Below are 24893 nucleotides of genomic sequence, written 5' to 3' on the forward strand. Positions count from 1 at the left end.
TTTCTCATTATTTCAGACGGGAGGTCTTTGCAAGGGAAGGACCAGTGACGTAACAGTTGTTAATATATGTTTGCCTTTCTGTACTGATGAAAGATTTAAGCTGGGGCCCTACAAGCTAATTGTAAGTGAACAATTTAATAAATGAGTTTGTATTATAGTGATACTTAACTTAAATGACAAGTAAGAGACTAGGATGGATTATATGACTACAGGCCACAGCCATTTCAAGCAAAGATTAAACCAATTTATGCTGGTGCCTTAGAGACACATTGAAGTGGTCATTCAAGCAAGCAAATTATCTGTGGGAGGCATCTAAGCTGTAGGTTTCTCTGTATGTCACGAAAACCAGACTTTTGATAATATATAAGCACTCAACAATTCTGTGACAAATATTGCTGCTTTACTGTTCAAAACAGACCAGTGAAAGCAATTTGTGGGGAAAAATTTCATCTAAACATGCTTAACTGAATCGCAAACAATTTTAGGAATGGAGTTGCTCTTTGATTTACACCAGTGTAAATGTGATGAGAACAGGGCTCAAAAAGTGTATGAGCCAATGTCCCACTCTTACTTAATCTTCCTCAATACTCAGTAGGAAATTCAGGTCAATTCCCTTTGTTTTAATCTTCAGGCTGGAGGCTTTAATATAGGTGTAGAAGTAACAGGATAATGGTGAATGGAGGCTTCGACATATCTCTCTTGATTCAGAGTTTCAGCCATGAGGCTGACCTCTCTACATGTCAAAAAGCTGTGGTGCTATCCAAGGAAGATCTCTTCTCGTCGGGCAGAGTCTTCCCACTGTTAGTGTAGTTCCAGGCAGAAGGGATTTTCTTTTGTTCCTCATTTTGGATGCCCTTTTCATGATCCACCAAATGCTGTGTAAGCCTTGGTTTAAATGAGAAAAGAGTAGCTTTATCTGGAACTTGATAGAAATGACACTAATGTCAGTGGGTGACTTCCCAGAGGTGGGTTTTGCAGGAAGAACGAGTGAGGAAGAAAGCAAGCAGAAAAAGAGTATTTGGGGGTGGGGGAGCATTATAATGTCTTTTATTCAAGATAGAGGTTTCGTAGATCAAAGCACAGAGCGCAGTTTATCTTTGGGTGCCTTTGGATGTGTTCAGTAAATACCCACTTTGAAAATGCAGTTACATTATGCATTTGATGATCTTTTTTCCTTTTGAAAAATTTGCCTGAAAATACTATATATTTTTTTTAAGACATAAAATAGCAGATTATTATTACAAGGCATGGGCAGAGAAAGAGACCTAGAAGCATGCTCATGTTAACGTTTGAGATCAGGCACCTACCTCCCTGCTGACATGCCTGCAGCTGCCTAACAGCCCACTCCTGAAGGCTTTGCTCAGCAGAGCCTCCCACCAACCTGAGTACCCCTTTGGTAACTGAAACACCTAAAGCATGCTGCAAGAGAAACAAGGCCAGTGGGTGCTTGTGCATGGTCAGGACTGCAGGAGTTAAGCTGGAAGACAAAAACAGGCTCCTGTCTGAGGGTGGCTTGTGTCTTAGCAAGAAATCTACAATGTTAGGAAAGTCCACCGCACAAAAGGCATCCATGATGTTAGGGAAGTCCACAACAAAAACTAATTTTTCCTCTGTCACTTTACTCCTTCTGATTAAAAAAAAAAAAAAAAAAACAAACAGAAAACCAAACAAAAAACCAACAAAAAAATAATCCCCAAAAAACAAATAAACAAAAAAAACCGAAAAAACAACAACAAAAAAAAAACAAACCAGAAAATAAAACAAAAAAAAGGAACTTTTTCATATTTGGTACAATACAGGAAGTTAGAGAAAAGCTACTATACAGCAAATTTTATCCACCAACACACATTTAATATCTAGTGTAGCATTATGCAAACTAAATGCATGTTTGGACTTCATAATACTTCTCAAAATCTTTCCTACTGAAACATATACGTGTTATGGAATATATGCTCATAATCTCACTGTAGTAAAGACAACATACAGTATGACTTATAACTACGGTAAGAATGCTAACTAAAGAATGCAGCTGCAAAGTTCTATTGCATAAAGAAGCTTTCTTGTTTAAACTTTAAATAAGCAAGTTTAGTAAAATATTCTAAGACACTTACCTTACCCTAGTCACTGGAAAGCTCTAATAAAAGCCACAGTCTGTCACTAGCATATTTTTTGTGTTAATTTTAAAAAAATTTGGTGTGAGCTTTAATGGATCTTTCACGATTTAATAACAAGATGATCATCTTGATACAATTAGAAGGGATTTTTTACCTTACATGCTCACAGAATAAGAAACTATTCATATTCATATCTAACAAACACTTTCTCTCCATGTCCTCAAACAAGTGTGGTAAGTTTACACACACAAAGAAATTCTGTTGTTACTCTTAACTGGAAACTGTGCGTATGTGTATGTATGTATATATATATATTCAAAACTGTGAGTATGTGTGTGAATATATGTATATGAGGGCATGTTTCCTGCCTCGCACTTATGCATGTAAGGACAACTGCATAGAGGCTGAGAGAAATACCAGTGCTTCTGAGCAATCCTTTGCTTTTGCTGTTCTAATCACCTTCTCATGTGCAGACATCCACCTGAGGCATGTCTGCAGAGCTGATGAAAGACTTACATTTTGTAGCCTGCCCTGGCAAATACAAGGGCATAAAGAAAGCTGACTATATCCCCTTTAAGAATCAGGCCCAGCACTCCCACCACTGTGAATCACGACTGTGCAGTCCTGCTTTCCCAGAGCAGACCTTGGCTTCCCAGAGCGGCTCACACCAACACGGGGAGCGCAAAGCGGCGCTCCTGCCCAACTGTAAATTCCTTCTGAGACATAAGGAAAGCAGTTCAGAACAGAAACAAGCCCAAGGGGGCTTGTGTTCCTTGCTTTCTGACCCTGAGGTACAAGTGACACTACAGAGCCTTGGGCCTGATGTGACTGTGTCAGCAAAGTGGCTGTTGGAGCCCTGTGATTAAAATAGGCTCTCTCCTTCCGGCCACACTAGAAACAGCAAACATAGTAGGTTTAGCTACGATAGAACAGTTACAATTCATCTGTAGCTGTATTATCCCTCATTCACTCCAGATGAATATTTTACAAAAGCTAAACCTGTGGTATAACTCTTCTCTCTATATAAATATATATGTATATACATACACTCATACATATACAAATACTAACCCACAGACAAAATATTTTCTGAACAGTTCAATAGCAACAACTCAACAGAGAGATAGAGAAAAAATTAAGCCACTGTGTTTTCTGTTTCCCCAAACTCCTGTTTAGGTATCCTATTCTTTTAACATTCAGAGAAAATTCCCATCAGCCTTGCATCTTGCAAGATGGAAACGTTAACAAATGGCAGGTAAGGTAAAGGCTGTCAAACACCAATGTACAGTTGGACAGAGTAAGTGAGGCTGCAAATTAAACTGAATTTGGAGCAACTGAAGCCTAGTAGTGAAGAAAGTAAGTGAAAACTGCAATCTTCAGATCTGATCCTTTCTTTTTTCTTGTTGTCATGGCAACTCGGTAGACAGCTTCAAATGGCAGGAGCTCTTACAGACCTATGCAATGGGAAATGCATGTGAGTATTACTACACAGATCACAGTATCTTTAACTTTTGGGGTTTCCCCCCCCATGTCAAAACACTGATTGGGTGCATACACATTCGTCAGTAATCAAATATGTGTTACCCAGGTATGTGTGAAGATGGAAATCTCCAAAAGAACCCCCCAGATGTTGCCTGGAGCATTCAGAGTCCTTTGTAGTGCAATTCAAGAAGATGTAGTGCATAAATCTCAAGCCAGGACCTGATTCTCCCCATTTGACACCTTGATCACTTACGCTAGTACAAGAGTGCAAGTAAAATGCCAGAGAGTTAGTCCCTTGTGTGAACACACTCTGAAGAGCAGAAAGCAAACAAACAATATCTTAAAAAATAACACATTTATAGTGCCTTATATTTTGTGCATATACCAGGGAATAAAAGAGGTGGCATACGATATTAATGTTGCTACAGAAATATAAATCTCACGTACACTGTCTACGTTTTTTCTTTTTCAATAAAGCAAAGGTAGCACAACCTGAATGAGTTTAGCTATTTAAGATGGGCACTCTAATAATACAAAGGTAGTAAAGAAAATCAAAAGAGCAGAGATGAGGAGCAAATGTAACATTAGCTGTAGCTAATGGGTCACTTTCCTCCAATTTTGCTTAGATACTAGTAAATTGCAAATATTTGTCTTTGCCGTAAAAACATATGAGAATAGAATATTCACAAATATATAGCTAAATTTGATCTAGATCCTCTCAAACAAATAAAACTTCTGACCTTACAGTGCTGGTTTACTGGTCATACTGGTTTTGGCTGGGATGCAGTTAATTGCCTTCGTAATAATTGGTATGGGGCTGTGTTTTGGGTTTGTGATGGAAACTGTGCTGTTAACACAGGAATGTTTTAGTTACTGCTGAGCAGTGCTTACACAGAGTCAAGGTATTTTCTGCTCCTCACCCTGGCAGCAAGCAGGCTGAGGGTGCACAGGGAGTTGGGAGGGACCAGCTGATCCAAGGGATATTCCATACCCTATGGCATCATGCTCAGCATAGAAAGCTCGGGGAAATGGGGTAGAAAAGGGAGGAAATCGTAGTGATGGTTTTTGTCTTCCCAGGTAACCACTAAGTGTGATGGAGCTCTGCTGTCCTGCAAATGGCTGAACACTGGCCTGCCCACGGGAATTGGTGAATGAAGTCTTTATTTTGCTTTGTTTGTCTGTGCAGCTTCTGCTGTGTCTGTTTAACTTTCTTTATCTCAACCCATGGGTTTTGTCACTTTTCCCTTTCTGATTCCCTTCCCTAATCCATCAAGGGGGAATGAGCAGCACCGTGGTGCTCAGCTGCCTACTGGGTATAAACCAGTAAAATGCACTGAAGGCTTTGTACTCTCCACCCAGAGAGGAGACAAGTCCAGTGTCAAAGTACCAAAACGCAAGTCAAACACGCACATCAAAACTCACAAACACTCATGAAATGTTTGTCAAGTATATATTGCACCTGCACATTTAAATGATGCAATATCAATAGTTTTGTCACACAGACACATGCAGCACGAACAGCTGGTCGTTATGGTCTTTACTGGAGACTAAATAATGGTCATTATTAGATCCTGATTTGTGCCCTTGTTTTTAATTATCGGCTTTTCTTTTGGGGCAAATCGAGTTTAATATAATTATCAATAAGACTATTTCACTTTATTTCTTCTTTCTTGTTATTATCTCGGTATTACTTGAATTGACTTCAGTATTAAATTCTGCCAGCTGGAGGCCTGTCCAGGTGGCTGTACAGCCAGGCAGGCACCTGGACAGCATGGAACAGCCTGTCCTTTCCTCTGCAGCACGACCTCAGCTCTGTTAAACAAAGGTAAGTAAAGTAAATTAAACAAGTGTAAGAATCCACAGAGGGAGTGATGAATGGGGCTCACTGAAGTGAGATGTATCACTGAAACTTCCAAATAAGATAAATCTGGACCTGTTTGACTCATGGATTTTTAGCATGCTGTTTAAACAAAAGGTCTGGCCACAGAAGTAGGACCCAGACTTACATGCAGGAAATTCATGATCATGACTTGTCAAAGTTTAGATATATTTGGATTAGAGATTCCAGCTAGGACTAAATTCTGACAACTTTATCTCCTGGGGTAGTGAAGAGCAAGAGTTCAGGACCCTGACCTCACAGACCATCCAAAAAATAGCATTTCCAGATCACAATAGAGCTTAGTGTCATTAGAGAGCATTTGTTTACTCCTGACTCAAAGGAAGTAACACCAGCCTTTGGATTGGCAAAGCTACCCTGAATCTTTAGGAGATCCCCGGAGGTCTTCCTGCTAAGGACAGGCACTTGTACATGATGAATGAACAGCAGCTGTAGCACTGAATTTTGTACAAACCATAGGCTGAAACTTCACCAGAGGAATCTGTCAGCACAAAATTAGTAAGTGTCACATGGATTCAAGAAGCTAGTGACTGCTTCACCAACAGCTTGTAAATACTGAGCAATATATGTTGATTTATGTGCAGACCTGAAGAAAAGCTTGTATATTTTACATCATATTGACAGATATAATGGATGTTACTACCTCACTATGCACCTTGCTCTTTCTGAGTAAACTATATATTAAAACTAGTTAGTTCAGGTTTAATTATGAAAATGATTTGTCCTATGCTAGTTTTCTATTTCTGTCTATTAGAGACCAGTGTCTCTCTCTCACAATACAAGCATGATTTTCATTCTCTCTGTTACCCCACCTGCCTCTTTAAGCACCATCCCATTCCTTCTCCCTTTCATCTCAAAGCTCTACAGTCCCTGCAAATTCTTTTTTTCTACTGAAATTGCTTCTCAACTTCATCCTTTCTGTCCTATCATCTGCCTTTGACCCATTTAATCACATCTGGAAATCTGATGTTCCCTTGGCTCCTGTCACTATCTCCTTTACTGTGATTTCTCTAATCACTTTCCCAGCATGTCTTTCAGTCTTATTCCCTCCACCACAGGTTTTTGGGGACACCCTTTTAGCCCTCCACTTTAATTTCTTCCCCTTATTTGTGACACCATTCATGCATGTTCATCAATCACTTCAGTGCTGATAGTCGACAGATCTTACTTTCTCTGCCTGCTTTTCCATTTAGACCAGAAGTGTTGAGCTCTAACCCTGATACTTTTTTGATGCTTAGCTGACAGCTCTGCACAGCTAAAACTGAGCTCTTAAATCTTTCCCCTAATGCACTGCCTTCCAGTTCTTCCTTTGACTGCTCAGAACAACAGTATCATCCTGCTTCTCATTCGAGCCTAAAACCAGAAACAAACTGGAAAAGTCTTTTTGGCATGGAATCTCTTTTCTAGGTCTATATATCTTGGTTATGTCCTGATCTAGAGGATTCTTTTTCACACATTGTCCCAAAGGGCTTTTTCTAGCCAGTCAAACAGCTAAATCTCCTACCCAGGCTCCCCTCAGTTGGCAGTTTTGCAACTACTTTTCACGGCCCTTGACAAATTCAAGTTACCGTGTGCTCATATCTTGTCAGTCTTTTGCCATACAGGCCATTTTCCCACTCTGCCACTTTGACAACACCTCTGTTACTGTGACTCCTTCATGGCCTCTTCTCCACATATTTTCCTGGATTATCCCTGCGTTACCTTTTTTCCTCTCATTCACAGTCCATGATGGCAGATTTCATTGACATGTTTGGGGTTTTCCCCAAGCTTTCCCACATAATAGGAGCTCCATAAAATGCTGTCTCCTTAACATCTGCTTTGCTGACACATCTACAAAAATCTTGGCATGGTTAAAGGGTGCCAGGAGTATTATGAATTTGGCTCAGCCCTTTCAGCAGCCTCAGCTTAAGTTATGTTTAAAGAATTATCTTATTCCAGACATTGTTTGGAAGAATAGGATATATGGCTCTGCTTGTTAATGATGACTTGACCCTTTTATAAAAGTGGATTGCTGAAAGAGTGACTCTTGGCTTTTAAAATCAGATTCAACATTCAAAATTATGGGCTATAAAATTCAGTAGTAATAATCTTTAGTAGTTCCAGTAAGAGTGCTTGAGATAAAATCCATGATTGTTCTTTCCATTGCACACAAAATTGCTTATGTCCACTACAGAAGTTAGTCTACATTTAGTTTCTGTAGTTAATAATGGAATCTATCAGCAACAAATATACCTCCTAAAAATATTCTGTTACAATGATATCATGTGTTCATTACTGGACAAACATTCTGGGCAGTAACTCCCTGAATACCAAATCTATAGAAATCAACAAAAAAAAAACAAAGAATCACGCAGAAAACTCAATGATGAATCTAAGCAAATCTGCTGAAATCAACAGAACTGCTCTGTTGCAAATTCTTTGGGGATCTCCAAATTTAAAACCTCTCTGTTATCCCAACTGGGTTTCCAATGTTCATTATTGTTTTCTGTATAGAAATAGCAATTTTCTTGCTTGCCTTTTTTTTTTCTTTATTCTCCCCATGAAGAAGGACCAAAGGAAAGTTCTAGAAATGTACACATACTGTCAAGTTATTAGGGTCTGCTTCTTATTTGAACCCCATGTCTAAAGAGATAATCTAAAGATTACTGACTTCCAGGGTTTATCCACCGACTTCAATGAGATTGCGTTGTTCATTTAATTTTTTTTAACCCACTGTTATGCATTTTATATCATGCATGATGTAAAGTTTGCAGATGGCAACAGCACATAAAAGATAGTAGTATTTAAGGAATGCTGTGAGCATAAAATGTGCAAATAATGTATGCAGGGAGCACATTTGCTGATCCACGCTAACTATCTCTTTTAGGAACTTTATACCCCGGTAAGCCTGTGCCTGGCAGGTTTAGATCTGTACGTTAACGATCATTATGCCTAGTAATTATTTCATTTCTTGGTTGTTAAGAGCAATACTGTCTCCGTTGCTGGTCTCAGCACTCAAGAATCGTAACACAACATGTGTTGTTTTCAATGTCATTTCTGTCAAGCTACAAGTAATGTGCTGTACACGTTTGCAAGCATGAAAGCCACAATGGCAGTGTGTGCATTGTTGTCCTCACACAGTCACCCCCACCTTTCCCTGAAGGTGTCTGGGGAATGCACAAGCAGCATACAGCTAACATAGCTATATATAACTTCCTTCTCCAGAAATCACTCTCTCTGAAGTCTCTAATGTGATCTTCACCATTTTTATCTCGCAGCTCTCCTCTGCTCTCTACTTGAGAGATACATTCAGCCACATTCCTTTTAAGATAACAGTCAAATAGTGAGATAACAGTGAAATAGGCAGGGTTATTTTTATGTGCTAGCTGCCTGAATTATTACTATTCTGGTTAATGGGTCTCAGATAAGAAAGCACAGCTCATTATCAGAAGCAGATGGTGTCTGTTGGCATTAGTACTTTGGCATTGGAAGATGATGTTTGCTTTGGCTGGTCAAGAAAACTGACAAACATTGTACATGTTTATCTGATCTAATGTGCTAATAGTATGAAGTATAATAATTCTATAGGCATATAGGTCTAAGTGTTCAGTTTAGAGTCAGGAGATTCATGATTGTCCTGGGTTCAGCCGTATCAGAGAAAGAAGGGAGGGAGAGTGAGTGAACGAGCTGCCTGACTGGGTTTAAACCATGACAAAGATGTAGAATCTTAAACGGAAAAAAAAAGAAAACCAACCCCTTCCTACTTCCACTAAAGTCTATTGATGTTGGCTGTAATTGGAATGTCAAAAGAGTTTTGATGTTGGTAGCAAACTCTACAGCATAGATCTGAATGGTCATCTAGTCCTGGGGTTTTAGATGCTGAATTGGAAAAGGAGAATGCTGCCTTATACAGACTAAGCATTCATACCATTGACTTAGTAAATGACTATAGCTCTCTGTTTATTTCACGGTGCACTAATTCAAAGTTTATTTCTTTTGGTGATCCACATGATTGATAGAAGTAAATGGAGAACAAATGCACATAACTTTATGACAACGATTTCATAATGACCCATACTAGGAAAAAGGCAACTGGTAGCACATAAACTCATTCACTCTTGTTCTGGTGGCCAAGAGCTCACATTCCAGCAGAAACATTCTAATCAGCTAATAAGCAATCTGGTTTGCAAAATGACTTCTAATTTCAGAAAATGCTCTGGCATCTTCCAAGCACTCTAGCTTTCCCTGTTGCAGCCCTAGTTCTAGCTTTCTCTGTACATATTTACATATTAGTGACTCAATTCCCTGCTTATTTTGAAGAAACAGATCTAAAAAGAGCAAATGAAAGCCTTTGAAAGATGTGTTCCTTATGAGACCAAATTCACTCCTCATTACACAGACTATGCTTCCCATATTGCAGTTAAGACATCATAAAAATTAAAGGCATTTAAGTTTCATGCTGACCTGCTATACAGGAATGAACTTTACCCAAGATATATTCATCCTCTAATTCCCATTTAACATAGAGAAGAGAGTTAACACAGCTGGAGCTTGGAGTTAACTCATGCATGCTCCATTTCTTTCAGATTTCATTCAATTACCCTTTCATCAGAAATATTACATTAATCTTTGCATAATTAAAAGTCATCATGGACTTCAGTGAAACCTCAGTAATGTTAAAGAGGCAATGTGAAAATGGTAGAAAAGATCAGAACCAAGTTCCTGTTTAGGCAGCTCATCAACATCCAGGTATTCCTTTCCTGGATTTACTATCTGTAAAAGGATATTAATTAGATACACAGTTATTAGTCTAGCCTTTACATAGAACTTGAAATGTCATAAATGGGTTTCATGTGCATCCCTGGTTCATTTGTCATGGATAGTTTCTGACACCAAAAAGTGTCGTAATATTTGTACCATATGCCTACAAATTATATTATTTTGCACTTTTGTGTAAAATAACCATTTAATAGCTATGCTCTTCTGTGACTTTGTCTATGCTCCAAAGCACTGCCTAGGCTTTGCTGCAAGTGCCAATATCGAGTGCTCATTGAGTTTTGACTGCCCTGGTACTGTTTCAAAAAAATGAAGGAATCTTTTCACCCCAAATCTCACTGAGTTTGAAAGACAAACACCCACCTCCAGACAGATAACAGGTGTCCTTATTCACACAGTTAAGAAATTTGATTCCAAACAGTAGGCATCCTTGTGACTGCTTTAATTAGTGATCTCACTGAACAGTAACACCTTGTGGAAAACTTTATAAGGAAGAGAGAAGCAAAGGAGTTTATCCTGAAAATTTGCAGCTTATACCACCATAATACGTTTTGTTTCCTATTTATGTGAGGAAATGTTTTCAAATTTCTTAATATGAAAAACACAGGATGTGTTAGTGCTGTGCTTGCAAAATGAGTGCCTCATAATTCTACTCAAGGGTGAAGTAATTTTCAGAGTATCAGTCTGACACCAGCAGGTGATGTCTCCAAGAGTCTTTCTCACAGTTAGAACTCATTTATTATAAGACTGTACTCACAGATCTGAAACTCTGCTGGTTTATGCCAGAGTGCTCTTATACTTCTAACTTCTCACTGTTGAAACCTCGTTTCTGCTTCATATCTTCCTTGCCATGTACCCACTTATACTGACTATGTAATGGGCTGTTCTTATGAAGTGAAAAATGTATGTATGGGCGTATAAGAAACACCATCTGAGAGAAAAGTTCCTCTTCTAATACAACTCCTGCTCACTAGGACCACGAGATATCTTGCTGGGGCTGGGGTTTGTAGGAGGTTCTAAGGCAAAGCAGCTAAAATGTCCTAATTATTACATTTTTTAATAAATATGAATTTTAGCTGGACATTTTGCCAAAGCAATGTCATCTTCCTTTGACCAATAGGAAGTAAAACACTTCCTTTCCAGTTCTTCCAAAGCAAAACAGTTACAGAGGTGCCTGCCTGCAGTTTGGAAGTATATTTCCTCATGCCCTAATCTAATAAATTTAGCTGAACAGTTGAAAATATTCAGTTAGTGAAATGAATAAGTACTATTTTGAAGTAGCATTGAACAAGTCTTGCCATTTTTCATATTTATGATGAAAATGAAATGCATCAAGCATAAAAACTACACAGCCTTTAAAGCAAAGTATAACAGCTTAAGCAGTCAGATCTCATCTTTGACAGCACTACAGCTTAGTTTATTATCAGTTTTTAATAAGTGGAAGATGAACATAAATAGTCCAGACACATTCAGATCCACAGGTATATACTAATTCCAGTTTGAAATACTAAAATAATAATCTTATTAAGTAAATAAGAACAAAAATGAGAGGAAAGTATTATGCTTAGAAGCCCTGGAAAAGGAAAAATCAAATTAGAAAATTGCCAGGTTTGGATATGTTGGAATTAACCTGACTATTTCAAAATTTGTCAAGAGGGACTCATAACCATGACACCTTACATAAGCACTAGCCAATGACATCTGCAACTGAAGTGCAAGGGCAAAGTAAGACTTAAAGACCTAGTCTGAGCTACTCCAAACATCAACGGCCTTTTAAAGGACATTGTAAGTACCAGGTGTCTACTAGAGAAGCAAAAGCAACATCACCTAACCTTTAGACGCAACAGATCGCCCCCATTCATTTTTAATTTCACATCTGAAGCTGAATAGCAAGCTGACCACATGCAGAGCACATTTTGAGGTGTTTGTATGTTATAGAACAGGGAAATATCCAAGGACAGAGACAGTTAAAAGAAACAAAAATCCCATGGTGTATAGTGGTCATTAATGACAGAAAAAATACAAAAAATATTTGAACTGGCCATTTATTCAGTTCTAGTTTTTAGTCAGAGTCCATTACAGAACAATTTAGATGATAACTATCTGAAGTTATATATTTATATGACTTTAAGAGGCTGTTCAGAAAAGAAATACAAAATATTATATACCAACAGTTACTGTGAAGAAAAAGCATAAAATGTTCATTTGAATTCACAACACTGAATGGTCTATCAAACCAATTTCATTAAATGCTCATTTCATGTCTACAGAATGACCATCAGGAACAGTATTAGAGCTCTTAAGGAGGGAGCTATATTTGCTAGTAACATTTTTCTCTATTGCATCCTGAATGCATCTTTTAAAGTATTGTATTTTTTCACATCTATACTTCTGGAACATGTTTGGATGGTTTAAAATGTGTGTAAAATGCCATTTCCCACCTAATTGACTCCATAAAATGTAATGTCATTAAGTACCTTTTAAATATGCTGATGTACGATTTGAGGGTATTTCTATTTGTCAAGTCTACATGACTAGGTATATAAACATTCTGTCTCCAATTACATCCATACATATGGACTTCTGTGGCATTTCAAGCACCATTAACTTTAGCTGGGCTCCCAAAGACAACTGCACAACAAGCTGCGGGATTGAGTACACCTGCATAGAAATTAGAAGCCCGGACACAGAGGTCTGTGTTAAAAGCAAGTTCCAGACAAAGACTGTCTCAGTTTGAATGCAGTCCCTTAACCCCCTTACTACAGGGGTAATCTCCTTTCCTTACTACAGTCTAATCAACCAAGATCTTTAAGGAGACAAATAACAGTAGCATTTTTTTCATACATGCAACTGAGAAACCATCTGGATTCACTGATAATTGAGCAGTAACAATAATAATGTTAATACGGACAAAAGGATCTGTAACATAAATATTAATATTTATTGAAGTAATAGTGATTATTGCTGCTGTTATTGGTTTTAGGAAGTGAGATCTATATCACTGAAATTCACTAAATGTCAGGTCTTTCTTGGACAGCATCATTTAAGTGCTGCTTTAAGGATTAACATTATATGCGCACTAATGCAAGAACGCAACTTAAAAATAGAGTAGTGCAACCCACACCACTACCCCCAAAACCCTTTCACAGCAAAACTCTTCCTCATCTTGGTAGTTTTTGAAATTATAGCTAATCTAGGGATATTTTACTCCTCAGAAATGCTAAAATTTATCTTGCAAACTTTCCTACTCTTGAAAATTAAACTTCTCTGAAAAGCAGAAAAATTGCAGCTTCCTCCTTGGAGCTAAAAGGGACAAGGATGAATTTTTTTCTCTTTTTCTTGGGAAAACCAAAATTCCTTCTGCAAAAACTAAACAGTAGTTCAGCCCTGAAAAAATACCACCACCTACTCAATTGTCTAAAATTAATGCAAGTAACTCACCATAAAGGCTGAAAACTGAATGTGCAGGTAACAAACCTGCCATTGTAATGGAAAGAGCAATGACCTTAAAGGTCTTTTCCATCTGAAACCTTCTATGATTTGCCTTAGTCTTATGCCATTCAAGAATGCATTGCTTCAGTCTTCAGACATTCAATGTCCCTGCACGAATAACACAGGTTATATAGGAGATACATGTGCTTCTGTGGCTTTGAAAACTGAACTAGGTGAAAGGTAACACTGCAGTTTTAACTCTGTCAATGTTCAGGTACATTCAAATCCAACAGTTTAATAGGATTTTAATTTTTGTATTGGTTTATTAACAAATACTTCATTTTCAAGGAAAAAAACCCAGTACCTTTTTGTCATTGACCCTGCAGCTGCATTCCTCAAATCAGAGAAACATTCTGGTGGGGGACAGCAGGCATAAATCAGGGAAAGTTAGTGGAAATTAACAAGAAGTTAAATTAAAGGGTATCTCTAAGGCTTCTTCTCTGCAATCACAGTACAGACATCTGTGTGAGTCTCTGCTTTTCAACACACCTGAGGCCTTTCACCATCAGTTTAACAAATTAATTTCAGTGTAGAGACCTCCAGCTTATTTAATTTCTTTACAGCAGTATTTCCCCCAGTCTTTTACGTTACTTTTTGCTCATAATAATGGAATTCTTTACTTATTTAAGCTCAAAGTCAACTTACAAGTTTGCAGTCCATTGGCCAGCTTCACTAAGGGTAGTTTCTTATCAGTGGTTGACAGTCGCCTAAGATATAATTTTTTTTTTTCATCATGAAATGTTTAAAGCCCTGTCTTTTTCTAACAAGGAAATTAAACTAAGTAATTTAAGACTTAATATTCCTTCCAATATTTGTTAGCATCAACTACTATAACTTTGGAAAGGCCTCTACCTGTCCACTATACATCCTTCCAGCTTGACTTCAGCAATCCCCAGTGGTAATAAGTTAGGCTAAGTATGAAATATGCAAAGATGTACCTTTTTTTTCAATCAATCAGCCCTCTATTTGCCGTCTTTTAATTCTACCAAACACCTTACTGTTTTGTTGTGGAAAACTAGCAATCTGCCCATATACTTTGGTATCTTCTGCTTTCCATTTCTGGCTGTCAGGTACTAAATTTTTCTTGTTCCAAGTGTATTCACCTTTCCAAGGGCTCCTGGGCAACTCTGCAATCTGTATCCCATTATCCCTCAATATACCGAACGCAGTAGGGTAGCTACAGAATAGGAGAAACTGCTGTTTTCTGCATGCATTACAGTTTTAGTCAGCCTTTTCTGTTCTATGCCCAGATACTTCAGAAATCTACCACGTATGACTTCTTTCATGATTTACAAAGGAGCCACATATTCTAAGTATAGATAATAATTGAACCATTTAAATGATAATACCAAGATGTTTTGTATGGGGAGGAGATTCATGCAGGGCATTTTTACCATGAACAGCTCATTCATAGGGCTATGTATCCTCACACCAGATGTCAAATATGAAAAGAAATACTTTGGCGTGAATAACAAAGTTCATTTGACTGAAGGATTTACCTCCTAGGAGCAAGAGCCTCATAAAACATAAACACTGGGAGCAAAGTGAGCCATGTAAGGGCTTTTGCAAAAATTAAACCCATAACTTGCCACTAGAAATGGGATGTTTCATCTGTTCAATAAGCACTAAAGTTCTCTTTGTTTTTATGGCATCGTAATCTTTGATTACTCTGATAAATATTTGGACTATACAAAACAGTGCAATGGAACTAATCACAGTTATAAAAAAAACCTGTGTGTGAAAATGAATTAGGAATGCAATGAAACCAGCATATTTTAGAGAAGTTCAAATACAGAAACACATTATTTTAACTGGCTCCTGACCTCATTCTTTTATGTCTCCATATAGTCATTTACACCTGAGGAAAATGGTTATGAAAGTTGTTATGCTTGCTGGTTTTACATAAGCATAATCAGATCACTGTACCAGACATGGAATACCAGTCTCGCTGTGTGTCACTGGGTGAAGCCAAAACAAACAGCTGACTAGCAGTAAATTTTAACACAAAACCATGGTCCTGTGTTGAGGATGAGGTCTCTCTCTCTCTGTTGAAGTCTGTCTGTGGAATCCACGCTCTCACTCACAACTGTGTATAAAACAGCCTCTACCCTAACAGGGAGATCTCTCTTTTCACTTCCTCTCATCTCACCCACTATTTCCCTTTGCTTTGGCTTTATTGCTCAGGCCACAGACAAGAACATCATATCGCTGGTAGATTGTGTGTGTAATTGTACTCCACTCTTTATTTAAAATTACAACTCTCCCCATACTTATTACAGTTCTCTGAATGAAAGGTTGAAGAAAGGCTCTAGGTATGTGTGTATTGCTTCATAGTGAAAAGACTGTTCAGTGTTATTCATTCTTTTATAGTAGGAGAGGAAATCCCGGTCATTCAGAGCAGCATGCACCATTCAGATGCCAGGGGCCTATATTCTGCCTACAGCTGTGCTGGAGAAGATATGTAGTCAAGAAAAGCAACTCATGAAGAGCTTTCCAATACCTAAACCTTCTTTTCATGATTTCATTTTAGGAAATTATGAAATTATTTGTGAAAATGATCAGACTTCTTTGGGGGTTAGATAAAAGCAACTTGGCTGCTTTCAGAACCACAAAGATTTTTCTCTACCTCATTGTATTCTGACCAGATGCATTAATGTAAATAAAGTTCAAGTGCAAATCATGTCAGATATAATAGTAATTCCAGTGACTAAAGTCATGCCTAGTATAGCACCAGCAACATTTATGGAGTGGTAACAAGAGTACATGTGGATCAATGAGCTGCGAATCTATATCACTGATGTGATTGATTGATAGTGTCATGTACTGTTGAGTATTTTTAACATACTGCTTCTAACAGCTGAAGTCTGAATTTGGTTCCAGCAGTCAAAACCCAGAATAACTGAACCAAAGCCAATGGAGATACTTCAGATGTCACTGAGTGGAACAAACGTTGTGAATTTGCACTTAGCATTTATATAGTCCTTCTCATCTTCAAAGAGCATCCACAAACATTAGATAATTCTAATTCTTTCATAATGACCTTCCTGCTAACTGTTTGGGATAAAAGTAAGAAACTGTAAGAAAAAAAACCTGGCAAGATGTGTAATCAAACGCAAACTGAGCCTCAGATGTGTAAACTCTCTCTGCCTCATGATAGATTTTATCTCAGCAAGAATAGAAGAACTTTCACCAAGGCTCATGTATTAATTCACCATACAATGTATTTTACTAACATAAGACGACGGTAATAATCCTTGAACAACAGATTTACTATCACAGTTATAGGACACAGCTATTCTGTTTTAGCAGATAAGGAACTCAAAAAAATATTTCATTAAAAAATTTGCTGGGAGCTGTCACAGGACAAGCCAGAGAAAGTCTAGGTCAGATACTCTGCAGTCCTTCTGGGATCTTTTTACTCCTTCCAATTCAATTAAGGAATTTCGTGACCCTTTTTTAGAAAGCTTTCTTGGAAGCAGCAGAAGTTCCCTTTACCTATCAGGTCTCTCTGCCTTCCAACCCACACCTGCAATTTGATTATGAATTCTGGGTGGCTCTAAGCTCAGAATCTCAAATAAGTTCCTCATGTTCCAGTTGCTTGCACACTTTGTACAGAGGAATAGATTGAAGAAGACAGTACTCATTTTCATGGTGACCCAGAACAGCTATTGTTACAAGAACACCTTTAATCTCCTGTTTCTGTTTTCAAACTAAATTCAAGTAGGGAGAGATGAAAGGAAGTGTCTCACTAATCTGCTAGTACAGCTGGTACTTCTTGGTTTATCATATGCTAGCTCTAATTCTCTTTGAGTCTTAAAATTACTGCTTCTATTTCTTAATTTGACAACTAGGCATTCGTTGTTATTTTTGATGATGAAAAACCCTTCCCTCCCTCTTTCTTATAGCTACTTCCTCAGAAAAAAAAAAAAAATTTACTGAATTATGATATCAGTGTATGAATTTAACCTCTCCCTCAGTTCCTGCACAGTGTGTAAATGAGACATTAAATAATACTTCATTACTTACAGTTCAGAAAAAGACTTACAAAGCAAGCTAAAGAGCGAAAGGAAGATAAGGGTCATGCTGATATGAAGGGCATCGGTTGCACTGCAATCCATTTTGGATTTCCTGCAGGCACACACTTGCAGTTTCAATTCTGTGTTGTTAGTCAGAGGAGGATTCCCAGAATCTGTCACCGAGATTGGGATGTTGTAATTGGCCTTTTGCAGATTTTGAAGAAGGATGATCTGGGCATGAGTATCTACAAAGGATAAGGTGAAAATTAGCCAAATAGCAGTTGTCTGGAAGGAAAGAAGAATTTGCAAACAGATGTGATACAGTTACTCCTGCAAATTAAGACGAAAATGACCACAGCCTAAGGAAAAGATTAAAGAATTTAACTGAAGGTAAGAAGAGGCAGTACAGAAATCCTTTCCTGGGCTGAGAGCTAATTGCAAACTTATTCCAAACCCCACAGAAAGAAATATTTTTAAGAGCTTCTTTTTCTTTAAATACAGTATTTAAATGTCTGCAAATTATTGGCAGAATTTACCTGTGGAAACTAACACACTAATCAAGTGCTAAGGCATGTCATTCCCAGGGCAACACAAGAGGGAAGAATATATGTATTTATTAATGGAAAAAACCCTTATTGCATGGAAGTACAGGCATAGCTGTTTAAATGCTTCCCCAGTTTGCCTGAGAAGGCAGCAAAGAGAAAATGCACCTTCGAATGCATGGATCTGCTCTGCCTGAGCAACAGTGGGTCATAACAGCTGCTGGCACCCAAATGAGCGTGCTGGTTCTTTTAGCAGTGTTAACAAAGAGGTGGTTTGATGTTTGGAGATCAGCAAAGAAAATGACTCCTCCACTTTTTCCCGAAGCCAGGTACAGACATCCTGGCTACATCCTGACTACATCCTGGCTACAGCTACCTTTATTTTTTCTAAGAAGAATATGAAACAAAACACTAAAAAATCAATAATGACAGGGATAGATGCTACATGCTAGGAAACAAACAGAAATAATATACATTAAAACGAAATCACAGAATGTACTACTTTGTGTTTGCAATTTGGTGTATGAACCCTCTGCAAGTGCATAGCATGTACTTTGATCTTCTTACCAGCAGCCTATGGTCCCAGTGCATTGGAGTATTTTGTTTGTGAAGAGTTCAAACACTTAAAATCAGGAAGTTTTTCAACTTATAACCAATTGTAACATTGTATATTGTAACAATAATCTGCTAAAGCCCATGCAAAACTTTCATGCTCTCCTAATGCAAAGCATTGCGCATGTCATGCAAACAAATGCCATGCCATGAAATATGGTCATCCTTACAAAACTACAAGTCATCAGCAGACTTTCTTTAGTGCAAAACTGAAAGAGGAAAGTTTGTTCAACATGACAAGAGGAGGAAAAAAAGTCTGGTTTTAGAGAAAATGCAGACAGACTATTAGTATGTCCCACGAGGCAGCCAGTCCGAGCAACAGCACCAGCAACAGGTCCATCCTACAAGACTTTTGCACACAGCTGCTCGTAAATTCACAAAACGGGCAGCCTCAGGGTAAGTGTCTGGGATGTAGGGGTAGGGGTACAAAATGTGTAATTAAAAGAAGTAATAGACTTACCGTTAAGCGTGGCGAGTCTCCACATTTTTTCTGGGCCAGTTTGCTTACTCAGTTCAAACGTGAATGGATCTGTGTTGGGAGGAAGGTCTTTGTCTGTTGCTCCGAGTACCACTATCCTGAGATCTTTCCCATCATCACAAACTTTTGCCAGTGTTGGGTAAAGGGATGGGACATTGTCATTGACATCCCCCAAGGTAATGTATAAAGTTCCTGTACCTGTAGCGGGAGGGTGACCTATATGAAAAAACAAACATATGTTTATTAAATCATACTTCCATAAACAACTACTCTTATTTGTACCTGTATGCTTGTGAAGGGAGGTAATTTTTATAGTTCTTACCTTTGTTATGTCAAAATTATTGCTTAAAAAATTGATGAGTAGCTATTGTAAATTTATTGGTTTATTTTCAGAATGCAGCCTGTCTGATTCTCTACAGTATGGATAATTATTTTAAGGAAACCTCTGGGAGAGGAATATTTTGAAGTTAAAATGAGTTTAGGACATGAATAGTTATCTGGAAAAGAATCTGTTCATAAATACATACTGAGAGAAACATAGGAAGAAACATGCCTAGAAGGAAGGCATAGTATTAAAAGAATCAAGAACAAGACAAGTAAGAGGAAAAATGCTCTGGAAAATGGTATCTTTTATTTACCCAGAGTCACCCTGTGTTAGCAATGGAGTTTCAGTCCTTCTCAAATGATTTGCCAGCCTCAGCCCTGACCTGAAAGAACCCGTTTCAGAAGTAAGGATGTTGTCTACTCACCATGGTACCACTACAAGCCTTTACACCAAGACTGTGACTGACAAAGCAGCCATAGCACTGGAAGCTTTTGTAACGAGACATCTGTCCACTGGGAGCAGGACTGAAACTAGCACCTCATTTCACAGAGGTCAGAGAGGAGCTGACAAGTGGTAATAAGTTTCAGCTGCTACAGATGTTTGCATGGTTGAGCCAGTAACTTACTGCTTTCAGTCTAAAAGCTCGGTATCTTTTATCCTTTTGCCATTCCATTTTAACTGATGTCAGAGTTTTCTAAATGCACATTACTTTCTTCATTGTATAAACACTTAATTCCTCATTTGAAATGCTGCACTTCTGGGTTGTTTTTATTACTCATTTTTCTGATTTAGATATAAGATCTATGATCTCTGCACATCCCTTAGCTATAAACCCTTAGCAGGTAGAAAGGATCCAAGATGTTGCACTTAACCTGTAAAGCGCTAGTGCAATGTTTCATGGTAGTTTTAAGTTTAGTAATGAAAGAGGTGCATTTTAGCATAATTACCCTGCCTATAGTAGCCCAATAAACTCTGGAATTATTGCTTCACTGTGAGTGCATCCTAAGAGAGAAGTAAGTACCCTGTGGTCTGGATTTGATAAACTACTAACTGCATCAGAATGCAATTAGTCTTTCCAATAACAAACGTTACTAATGGTGACACTTCATCTGTTTCATGCACACATAAATGCATAACAAAGACAGAATTTTCATAGTTCTTTAGCTCTCCCCCTCCCCTCATCTCACACTTTGTCATCAGAAGGGCTAGGGTTGAGTTATTTTTAATGAAAAAGAAACTATTTTTCACTTTTTATTGGACTAATTGAATTTGCAGAAAGACTCCAATACATTTTTTGTTCTTGATATATTATTAAGTAAAGTCATACGGCAGAATGGATGAAAAGACATTCGAGTGTTTGAAATATGATCATAAAAGCCAGCCTTTCATGCACTTAATTAAACTGCTGTCTTTAATTTTGAATGCATTATTTTCACACTGGACTGATAATGTCTTCTGCACTGCCCTTCTTATCTTTCTCTGAAGTCAGTAATATTAAAATCTGCCTTTTGAAATTAAGAAGCCAACAGCATTATGAATGTACCGCTATTTTGTCAAACACAGATATGGCTGCATTTTCTCTGCTGTGCAAATGTTTCACCTTCTTTGTATAGCTTATCGGCCAGCCAAATACTATGCACAAATAGAGAGAAAGGAAATTGCTTCTGTCCACTTCAATGACTTATTCTCTGGTTGGTTTTTATTTATAATGATTTAAAAAATCTTCTGGTGATTTATGAAGACCTTCAAAAAGAAAAATAAGCAAATGTGAAGGTCATAAACTGAAGCTTGTTAATACACATGTCATAAAAAAATACAACAAAAAATAAGTCAAGGAAAAATGGTCACAACAGATCCACTGGGAATATTTGACTTTCATAAATTTGACAGTATTATGCCTTTGAAATAATTAAAAAGTCGCAGACAGCTTTGGCTTTGAAATGAAAGATTTTAATTCCGAAATAAAACTTCTCTTAATTTGTATTGTAAAACCTTGAAAGCAGAATTAATGTTCAAACTAAGACATAAAGGACTCTGTCCAACAACCCTTGGGAGCAGGTTTTCAAAAGAGTTCTTCTCTGTTGGCCAGTTCTCCCAAGGCTGAATGCTTTAAACCTTTCAGTGCCTTTAGGGCCATTTGGGACACAGATAATTTCAAACTTCTGCTAAGGCTCCCACAAGCTGCGCAGCCATGAATACTCTAGGACAAATATACGAATGCAACAGCATTACTCAAGTGTGTAAAAGCTACTAAAACAGAGACTACTAATTTCACACTTAAAGTGAAACCTTGGTATTGAATCCTGAGTTTAATAATGTAGGGTAAGACTGAGAACCTTTACAAGTAATCTTCAATGAGACTGAAATGCAAGTAAGGTCTTCAAAGTTAGTTAAGGTCTGCAGGATTGGAACTTCGATCAGCAAAGTTTTTTGATCACTAAAATAGCACATATTCTTAGAACATGCTGTAGTTAGAAATGCATGATATACTTATCTGGATTGGATCAGGGCTGGTGATTTCTTCATATCCTGGCTTTAGACTGCGTACAAAGCTTCTAATAGTAGTCTGCAGTTAGGCAATAGCCACTGCTGTTGTAAGATGAAACTAGTGAAAAACAGACTATCAGAAGTAGTTCTACCTTACGAGTTAGAAAGTGCCATAGAATGTGATGAGGTCTATTGTTTGGGGACTAGAATCTGTAACGCAAGGGAGTGTTACCAGAAGGTTTTAGTGCTATCAACATAAATGACCATGTTGCTACCTTTAGATAAGAAAAAAAATAGTTTCAAAAGAAATATTATAGATACAGTTTCTTTGTGTACTTCTGAATTTCAATGAAAAGACATTCAAAATCATATCAGAATTATCAGTGTAAGGCATTAAATTATAAGCCCTTTGTAGAAACACACAGCCAAGAAATTTGAAAACTGGCATTCAACTGAGGTCCAAACGGTTCCTGTAGGAACAACAATGACATTTAGACATCAGACTACTCAAAGGAGACTGCCAATCAGGTACTTAGTTTCTTAAAAGATACCAATTATGCACAATGATGGTCATGAACCAAAATGACATTTCTCTTAAGTGTCAAAACTTGAATAAAATGGCATGTCTAACAAGCTATCACATGGTTGAATGGCTGACGATGCATTTAATCTGAGCATAACATTTTTATAGACATGAAAAGCCATTTCATGTTCCTCTTTCTAGTTTTCCTACAGAAATGCGATGCTGTTATATACAGATTTCTAACATGGCTGAGCTGTGCTCTGTGGAATTAAAGACAGTAATTGGACTGCTTTGAATCTGAATTAAGACATTCTTAATCAGTTCACATTGAAATGCCAACAGCTTTCATTTATTTGAAATGACAGCAAAAATACAGAGTTAGGAATTGAGGTTTTCTGGTATGACTCACACAATAAGTCAAACACCCCTAAAAACTCAGTGAAGGCTGGGAACCTAATTTTTTTAGGCATATCCGAAGAAAAACTTATTGTGTGACTGGGGGTTGCCTATACAGCATCTTATTTCTTAGCACAGTGTATGCTCCTGCATTTCTTTCTTGCCTTCTTACTACTAGCATCAAAAATGACTGACTGAGGGATCTGCACTGCAGGAGTAAGTCTGCAGTAATGTCTCAATGTCTTGCTATGTCTTGGTCAGGCATATCTACAGCAGCTTTAAAACAGTCAATGCAGATGCTAATAAATACATAGCATCAAATTATTAATGTCAAAGTTTTTTTCATATCATTCAACACAAAGCGTGACTTTAATGGATCATTTTAAGTTCCTACATGTTTGCATTTAATGCTGAGGAAGCCGTGAGGAATACAACACTGGCTACAGGTATCTGGGCCATGTCGACCTGCTATTTTCACATTCAGTAGTGTTTTTCTCTACTAACTGAGCTCTATAAACAACAGCAATAGGGGGAGAAACCATTTAGGCACTTCATTGTTGGAATCACAACAGTTATCACATTTAGACAAGCTAGTCTTTTCTAGAAGTGAGGCTGAGCAAGAGTGTAGGTAAAAGCAGCCATCCATCAACACTAAATTGTTAGTGTGCACTTAGAGAAGCTAGTCAGAAATGTTTCAAGATAGCATTGTTGTTTAAATGCATCTTGAAGAGAAAAAAAAAACCATAAAGGTTTAATCCTTTTGTTCCAGCTTTCCTTTTTTTGATTTGCAGCAAATCTCAAGGTTAGCCTAAATGACCCTTAATGAGCCTTAGATTTTTCCAAGCATTCAAAAACTTAAGGTGAGTTTAGATAGCTCTTGGAGAGAGGCATATTCCTTAAACTAGTGGAAAGTTTCTAAAGAACATTGTTGCTTTAAGTATAAAATCATATTTGGTCAACAGACCACCCTAAATCGAGGAATTAAACTGATGTTTGTCCATCCTACTTTGAGATTTCTGAGTTCTAAAATTTTTAAATCCCTCTTTAGAATAACTGAGGTGTATTTTTTTGTATTTTTTTCTTTTAGAATTGGTTATTTAAAATATTTTTTATTTTAAAATCTAAAGGATATGACAAACTAAACAAAATGGATACAACAATAATATTCATTGGGCAAATGAAATTTCATTTAATTCAAGAAAACTAATGGGAAAATCCTCAGAAATATTTTCCTTTCTTGTTTGATTTTTGGTTTGATTTTTTTTTTTTGTTAGTTTGACACCAAACTTGACTTGATCTAAAATAAAATAAGTTGTACAAGGGAGAAAAAGAATTATCAAACAAAAAGAAGAACATCTCCATATGCTATGTGAAAATGAGCTTTAAATAAATCAGATGAAAATCACTTTATTTGTAAATCATATAATTTGTTTAGTGGCACAGCTAAGGAACAAAGTTTAATAATCAGCTAACAAGAAAAATGCCAGGCACACAAAGCAAAAAGTGTTAGGTCTTGGAGGAAAGGAGACTGTGTGTTCTCACTGGAATTTAGAAAGTTCACCTAATGGTAACAAAAGCTAAACACAGAAAATCTCAACTTAGAGCTCTAATGGTTTGCATCCTGGTCATTACGGCAAAGGAATATATATATATAAATGACTTCTAAATCTAATTAGAAACAAATATACATATGTAGATATAAAGGAATTTAATTTGAACTATTATACTTTTTTTTGTGTGTTTTTTTTAAGAGCATCAGAGACCTTGGATTCTG

General features: G+C 37.4%; 1 protein-coding gene across 5 annotated transcripts in view; it reads right to left on the minus strand.

Moving 5' to 3' along the window:
- The window catches only part of CDH13 (cadherin 13), a 793216-nt gene that overhangs the window by 307061 nt on the left and 461262 nt on the right, over positions 1-24893 (minus strand). The window contains exons 12-14 of one of the 5 annotated variants that reach the window (XR_009747137.1): positions 19371-19604; positions 17786-18001; positions 13658-14447 (exon numbers count right to left, since the gene is read on the minus strand). Coding sequence is in view for 3 of the 5 variants with exons in the window: in XM_061475028.1 (XP_061331012.1) it covers positions 14413-14447; positions 17786-18001; positions 19371-19604 (485 nt within the window). In the remaining 2 variants the exon portion in view is untranslated. Of the gene's footprint in view, positions 1-1704; positions 3569-12277; positions 14448-17785; positions 18002-19370; positions 19605-24893 lie in introns of those variants that run through there. The other 4 variants (XR_009747138.1, XM_061475029.1, XM_061475028.1 and 1 more) reach the window with 4 other exon arrangements.

The sequence above is a fragment of the Pezoporus flaviventris genome, unplaced genomic scaffold (assembly GCF_033815535.1).
Source record: "Pezoporus flaviventris isolate CSIRO_AGI_PZ_B2104156 unplaced genomic scaffold, CSIRO_AGI_Pfla_v1 ptg000082l, whole genome shotgun sequence".
Lineage (NCBI taxonomy): Eukaryota > Metazoa > Chordata > Aves > Psittaciformes > Psittacidae > Pezoporus > Pezoporus flaviventris.